Source organism: Ipomoea triloba, chromosome 9, assembly GCF_003576645.1.
Source record: "Ipomoea triloba cultivar NCNSP0323 chromosome 9, ASM357664v1".
Taxonomy (NCBI): domain Eukaryota; kingdom Viridiplantae; phylum Streptophyta; class Magnoliopsida; order Solanales; family Convolvulaceae; genus Ipomoea; species Ipomoea triloba.
This window is the reverse complement of record NC_044924.1, coordinates 4,399,497-4,407,634: the sequence shown is the minus strand read 5'-3', so window position 1 is coordinate 4,407,634 and position 8,138 is coordinate 4,399,497. Positions and strand designations below refer to the sequence as shown.

Here is an 8,138-nt window from a genome sequence, read left to right as displayed (position 1 = left end):
AAAATTATTCAGCAACGGAACAGCGGGACTCGTGCTCATGATATACCAACTACCAACATAGCAAATTTCATTCTCGATTTTGTTATGATCAATTCCTTTTTTATTAATTGAAATATATTATTACCAGATGTACTACAAAATCCAAAACGTGAAGAAGACAAGAGGATCCAAGTAGTTAATGGAGGGGGCCATAGTAGACCAACCTTAATAATTGGCATTCATTCCTTATCTCTTTAATTTGATGCATATGTACACTGTACATCGTACACGGTACACCAAACATTACAAAACACGACACTGTATAAATCCTTGTCCACAAAAGGGCAATTCCTTCGTCTAAACACGAAAATCGCAACTCATTAGATATTCGATCAAGAGCCCACTCATTGAGTATAACTCTAACGTTGGAGCTGTCAATGCTCAATCTTAATTATATACTTACTTACAATCGAACACTCATAAACCGACTGAACTGTCTCATAAATGATAAGTATTCCCAGGATTTCACCGCTAGGACAGTGAAAATTTTCGCCTTTTCATGTGGTCCTTTGTATTAGAAGTTTTCTCATTTAGGGTAGTAGTAATACTATACCAACCAACTGACATTTTTGTTCATTCCAACACATAAAAGATATTCACCACGGCAAACAACGCTGGGGGACATCAGAGTGTACTGTTAATACTACTTTTAGCTTCACCTTCATTGAAGAACACAAGTACAAAACCTTAAATGCATACAACTTGTTCAAACTAGGAACAGGAATATTGGGAGCTTTGTGGTTGAGTAATTTACAGATTACACTATGCAAGCAAGCAAGCACACTTCCAATTCCTGAAGTGATTAATTTTCTGCTCTCTGATCTTTCCCGCTGTGAGATGAACAAGAGTTCATGACGAGAATACAAGCTGATGGGCTTCGACCTCTCTAAGCTACACTTCCGGTGTCTGAGGCATCCTCGTAGTAGTAAGGCGTGAGTTTGCCATCCTTGGACCCCGACTTGGGCTGGTTTGCAGCCCCGATTTCTTGCAGCATCTTCACCACGCGTCTCATGGAGGGTCGGTTGATGGGGAGAGGGCTGGTGCAGAGGAGGGCTATGTTCAGGGCTTTGCAGATTTCCTCCTTGAAACAAGTATCGAGCTTCGGATCAATCACATGGTCGACGCCCTTCTGGTCCAACGTCGTGCATACCCACTTCACCAGATCCTTTTCCCCGAATTCTGGATCAACGGGGAGCCTCCCCGTGGCTAACTCCAGAATCACCACCCCGAAACTGTATATATCACTCTTCTCGTTCACTCTAAGTGTGTAGGCATACTCTGCAATGCAAACATAACTTTTTCGTGTTGGGAATATTAATGATATGGTATAAAAGTACAGATAAGTTGGGACAAAGAACATAGTTATTAAATTAGGTAGGAATAAATCTGTGTAGGATCAGACTAAATTATCCACAGCTACCCCTTTAACTTCTAGACAGCTTCACATGGGAAGCAAAGAATATAATCCTCTTACCATCTAACCATCCTAAGATCATAGCATATCATATATTGCAACAATCGTAAGCATTATAACCAACAAGTAGCATCAGAACAGAAGTATAGGTGTAAAACTTAGAGGCGTGACAAGTTGTATATAAATGTCAACTTAAGGCGATACGAGATTAAGAGATCATTGCAAAAGTCAAGTGCAATTCAGGGTGTAAAAAATGGTAGGGAGAATTATTTCCATACCTGGTGCAATATACCCACACGAGCCTACAACGCGAGACATGGATTTTGTTCCTTTTTCGTTTGCATCGACCACCTTGGCTATCCCAAAGTCAGCAACTCGAGCACCAAAATCCCCGTCCAGCAGTATATTATTCGACTTCACATCTCTGTGGACAATTGGGGGAGCACAATCGTGGTGAAGATAGGAGAGCCCCTCTGCAGCATCCATCGCGATCTTATACCTCATAGGCCAATCCAGCAGGCCGCTTTTGCTGCTGTGTAGCAAATCGCCCAAGCTCCCGTTGGGCATGTACTCGTAAACCAAAAGCTTGCAATCTCTTGTAATACACGAACAAAATAGCTTAACAATGTTCTTATGCCTAATCTTCCCCAATGTCTCGATCTCTGCTTCAAACCCATCGTCTTGAGAACCGCCTTTCTCAATGTCACTGCTCTCATCAGCTAGCTTCAAATTCTTCTCGATCTTCTTCACAGCAACCACCTCGCCACTGCTCAGCACAACCTTGTAAACCTTTCCAGACAATCCGCTTCCAATGACATTATCTTCATCAAGACCATCCAATATCTCATACTCATCGAAACCTAATTTATGAAACGACATCAAGGACCATTTTGATCTATCTATAGCCCGTTTCGCCTTCTTGAAATTCATATACTTCCAATAGAACCACATAACTCCCACGATAAGCACCAGCCCAGCAAGCACAAAGATCGATCTCAATAGCCAAGCATAACCAGTGTTTTTCCTCTCATCTCTCCCATCACACAACCCCTCGATTTCTCCACACAACCCAGAATTCCCGAGAAAGCTAGTCTTATACATTGGCTTAGCATACAAAGACGGAATATCACCGGAGAGGTGATTGTTAGACAAGTTAAACTGATTAAGCTTCAAATTTTGTAATTCTGAAGGAATTTTCCCTGAAAACTGGTTTCCTGATAAATCAAGATAGTTCAAAACAGACAAACTACCAATTTCTTGAGGAATATTCCCAGAAAAACCATTATTTGCTAAGTTTAACTCATTCAACTTCTTCCAAGAATGAATTCCATGAGGAAGCTCACCAGATAGTTCATTGTTGTGAAGATCCAATCTTCCCAGCTGTCCAAGATTCACCATGGTGGAAGGTAAAGGCCCGGAAAACTGATTTTCATCGCCCAGAAAATCAAGAAGCTTATCAAGAAAACCAATCTCCTCCGGAATGGTACCGGAAAATCTGTTCTTTGACAAAAACAAAGCCGACAAATTTGCGGCACCGGCTATGGTTTTTGCAATTTCACCGGAAAATGAGTTGCCGGCCAGGTCAAGCAAGGAGACATGGGGCAATCCCCAGAGCCCGGTCGGAACGTTGCCGGAGAATTTATTGTGCGACAGTCTTACACGTCGTAAGCTCCGGCATTGGCCCAAACTCGCCGGAATTTCGCCGGAGAGGGAATTATATATCATCATCGCCTCCTCCAGAGAACCCAACCCACACAAATTTTCCGGGATTTCACCGGAGAAATCATTCTCCGAAACATCAATCCAGAGTAAAGACGAGTTCTTGCCGAGATTTTTCGGTAAATTTCCTTTGAGATGATTGCGAAAGAGGCGTAACTCATATAGATTTGGTGAATTTGCTATGCTCTCCGGTAACTCGCCTTCTAACTGATTCTCATAGAGATTGAGTGACTCGAGCGGCAACTCGCATAGCTCATTAGGAATGGTCCCGGCCAACTGGTTCATGGACACGTCGATTCGTCTCAGCGCCGTCATCTTGGACCACCCGGTCGCCGGAAGTTCTCCGGTAAACGAGTTATTGTAGAGTTCAATTTGCTGGGCGCTGGTTAACTCAGTGAGCCAAATCGGAACAGGGCCGGTCAACTTGTTCGAAGCCACGTCGAAATCGAGGAGCTTGGTGAGTCGACTCAGCGAGTCAGGAATCTCCCCGATTAAGTTGCAGTCTGTGAGCCATAAGTACTCGAGATTCGTGAGGTTTCCGAGCTCCGGCGGGATCCGACCCGGCGAAAACGGGTTGTACGACAGATTTAGTTGTTTCAGACTCGAAATGTTCCCGAGAAAACCGGGAATAGTACCTTGAAACAAATTCTGAACCAGCCCCAACACCTCAAGTTTCTGGAACGACCCGAAACTCGCCGGAATGTCGCCGGAAAAATTATTCCCCGTCAGGTCAAGATATTTCAAGTTGGGCAGCTCAGCCAAGCTCGCCGGAAGCGACCCAGTCAAGTAATTCTGACCCAAATCGAGGTGCTCCAAGGCCTCACAACCCGACAACCCATCAGGAAGAGTCGAACCTATCGAGTTATTATACAAAGAAATAAACCTCAAATTCTTAAGCCGGCAAAGAACCACCGGAAAAGACCCAGCAATGTTAGCATTAGAAAGCTCCAATCTTGTCACAGACCCATCCCCCAATTCACACCCAACACCAAACCAGTGACACGGCGAGTCATCCCGGTCATTCCAGCCGGAAAGCACGCCGTCCGGGTCGTCGAACCCGAGCTTCGCTCTGTGCAGGTAAAGAACTTCTTGGTTGAGCGAGAAAACGAAGCCGGGGAAGACGAGAAAAGCAAGAAAGATTTGGAAAAGCATTTCGTTTTTTCGAAAGCTTGTGCCTTTAGAGAAGAATGAGAGTTAGTAGCAGCAGAAAAAGAAGGTGCTTTTATGTCCTTGATGATGCGAAGCAGAAGAAGAAGAAAAGATGAACATGAGAAAATTGTTTCCTTATAAAATCTTAAAAGGCAGTGATTGATCTGATATCTTATGTCAAGTGGGAAGAAACACTATACGAATTGCTTATATATACACAAATACAGACTGTCTATACTGAGGGGGTTATGATGAACAACACTATATCTATTCTTTTATGGAATATATTCAATTGGAATATGATATAATAAAAATGTAAAAATTATTTAAATCTATTTTAAAGATATGATGTTAGTATATTACGGAGTACTAATTACGGATTATTTTGTTTAAATTGAATAAAAATTGAATAAAAATTAATATTTTTCAGGATATTGTTTTCAAAATGTTGAATCCTCAATCCAACACTCCACATCCCAACTAGATAGAGCGGATGAAAATTACTATAACCCAATTGAGCACAGAAGTTAGACATTTGTAATTTGTTCACTGTCCACGACATATCTCACTTTGAGATTATGGGATGAATATTTTTCAGGATACGAGATTATGGGATGAATATATTTGTTTTTTTTTCTTACTTGAGTGTGTAGTACTATTTGCTTTGTCCTTTGTACGAAGGAATTTACATGATTGTGTTAGTTGAAAAGTTTCTATGGGAAGCTTCAATCCAAAAACTAGCTTAGATTAAAACATGGATTTATTGTAATTTTAACCCCGGAATGGTTAAATTAGCTATTTTGGCGATTTTACGATCTCAAATGATAAATTCTGTTAAATAGTTAAACATATTTTTGCCATGTTTTAAATTTATATATTACCCTTTTTGTTTTTCATTTTTGGCATCAGTATTCACTATTCAGCAACTAGAACATATGTAAGTTTTAAAATAAAATGAACGGCTATGGCATGCAATTGGACCATTTCTTTCCCTTTCAAATACCAAAAGTGTACTTTTTTGGATACAATAGGAAATTTGACAATTAATTTGCACAAAAATTAATATCACCATAAACATGTCGCAAAAAACACATTCAATCCTTGCTCATTAACTCTCTAAGGTTGTTTTCATCTTACAATTTTTGTCAATTGCAACAACAACAATTAATATTGAACTATTTGATTTAATAAAAATAAAAATAATAGTTAAAATAATAATTAAATAACAACAACAACAACAACAATAATAATAATTATTATTATTATTAAAAACAAACTTACTTAAAAATTTATACATAAAACTAAAATTAATTTACGGATAACTCATCAATAAATAAAATAATATATTAATGTCCTTTAAAGTAATTTTATATGTCATCTACGGACAACAAGCAACTAATTTACCAAATACTTTCCTGCAAACGGCTAATACTATTAGCTTATCAAAATAGTTTATACAATCAGTTATCAACTAACAACTAATTGTCAAACACCTCCTATATAAGAAAATTTTTAATAAATATAAATAGTTTAAACTTCTTAATTGTTGCCTTTTGACATCGATATCTTGATTTTAGGGTATGAAGTTTCGCGTATTTGATTAATTTTAGGTGTTCAATTTTTATGTTTTTACGACATTTAAGTTGTATTTAAAAATTTGACATTCAATCTAAGTATAAACTTTTTCTTGATAAAATGAGTAAGAAATGGCAATTACAATATCTAAAACATCAATAATAATGCATAACAACAAGTGACGATATCTTTAAATAAGTCAAAATTAGATACGATTATAAAAATGAATTCGTTTAGATCGATAAGATGGGGTGACGACAAATACAACTAATCATCACAAAGTAGACGCCCTGAGTCACATCCAGCACATCATCCATCAAAATTTGTTGAATTATCGTTAAATGAACACGAGTACTAACGGTAAAGCTTGGGCATTACAACGTGAAAGTTCACAACACTATTTTTTTTTTTGGTGAATGTAATGCACAACATTTAATTCATAAACAATTAAAGTACAAAATATTCTTTAGAATATTTTAAAATTGTAATGGCGTTATATATCTACCGTGATTAGACAAGTGCATAGCAGCATGAGTTTCCTTCCCTTTACGTAAACCACATTGTCTTGCACCAATTCTTTGAAATAACGTAACTATTTAATATTCATTTCTATAAATATCATTCAATTTGTCCTATACTCATCATTGAAGTTTTTATTTTTTTTGGCCTTAAAATGTTTCTAAATTATTATATATCGATTCCTGAGCGACATGTGACTATTTATTGTGCACTTACATTGGATGGTACAATGTTCGGACTTCGGAATAAAATTTTCAATTGGCAATAAATGTTATATATGTACAAACTGGAACTCCATAATGTCAAGAACTACTTCAAAAAATTAATCATTTGCTGTCAAGTTATTAATTCCTTATTAGAGAACATTCTGTACTCAATTGCCAGATAATTACAGTGTTAAATTTTAAATTTTGGTTAATTTATTTATCATTTTTAATGAAAATAATGTCAGTTGTAATTAGTCAAATTTTAGCTAATAACTAGCTAATGTGATATAATTCGGCTCATTTATGATTAAGTTAATTAATAAATGTAAGAGTTATATTGGGGTTCGTACATTATATTGTTACAAACAGTTGACCCTAGTTGACCTAGGTACAATACAGCATATTCACATTTTTTTTTTAACAATGAGGGGAACCAAACAAAATTAAGAAAATGCAACTTTCTTATCCTTTGAGGTGGGAGCTCTTTTAAAGAAATATTTTATACCATGAATCAAATGTCTCGCTCATGTGTAATAGTTCGCAAATCACTTCAAAAATTATGCTCCACTCAACCATATATTTTGAGAGTTTTTTTACTATCTTTGATTTGTGGGAAAACTTATAACTAACCGTTACTCGAAGGTGTGCATGCCAATAGATCAACAAGTCTCACTGCAGAGTCAAATTTGAAGCATCTATATCTATATCTATATCTATATCTATATATATATATAATAATAGAAGTGTTTGGACAAGTTTTCCCCCAAAACTTAGGGTTATTTTAGTAAAACTATTAGTTTTATTAATTATCTTTTTATATTTTCATAAAATCAGCCCTCAATGATATTCAATCAAATAAAGTTATTATTGATTTTATTAATTATCCTTCTATATTTTCATAAAATCAATCATCAATGATTTTCAATCAAATAAAGTTACAAATATATATCCCCCTATAAATAGTGTATAATGTGCATAGAAGAGAAAGTAGAGGACGTAAAACTTGAAGGGTTAATAGGGGTCGTAGAGCTGCTGGTCTTGATCGTCGTTTTCTTGGCGTTGTAGGTGGTGGGAGGCGCTTCCCGAAGTGGGATTTCTGGTGATTTTGAGAGAGGCGGAGAATCTGGAAGTGGAAGACTCACGCGAGTGGTGAATGGGGGAGCAGTGATAGTGGTACTGGTAGTTACGGGGCGACCCGCATGGACTGGACCCGTAAGACATCTTCTCAAGGACATGATGGAATGGGCTCTCGACGTAGTATAGCGCACGGCGAGGGATCGGGGCAGCGAGGAAGTGTCAATGCTTGTCATCTCCAAGTCCGATTTTGCATGCATAGCCTGAACCCCATCTTCATCTCTCCCCTGTGCCTATTTACAGCACTCCGAGGTTATGCTTCTGGCTCTGGTGGGTTATCATTCTTTTTTATTTATTTCTGATTTTCTTTCTCATGATTCATGAGTGACATTCTAAGCAATATCAATCTTCTAATTGACTAAAATTACTAATTGACTAAAACA

At 37.5% G+C, this 8,138-nt stretch overlaps 1 protein-coding gene across 1 annotated transcript; it reads right to left on the bottom strand.

Moving 5' to 3' along the window:
* Window positions 1-589: 589 nt before the first annotated feature.
* Window positions 590-4,515, bottom strand: LOC116029203 (receptor-like protein kinase HSL1). Its single transcript, XM_031271107.1, has 2 exons — window positions 1,732-4,515; window positions 590-1,317 (listed from the first exon to the last, which is right to left on the bottom strand). Exons 1-2 carry the CDS (start codon window positions 4,322-4,324, stop codon window positions 926-928), a joined length of 2,985 nt encoding a protein of 994 aa, XP_031126967.1. The 5' UTR covers window positions 4,325-4,515; the 3' UTR covers window positions 590-925.
* Window positions 4,516-8,138: the final 3,623 nt, after the last annotated feature.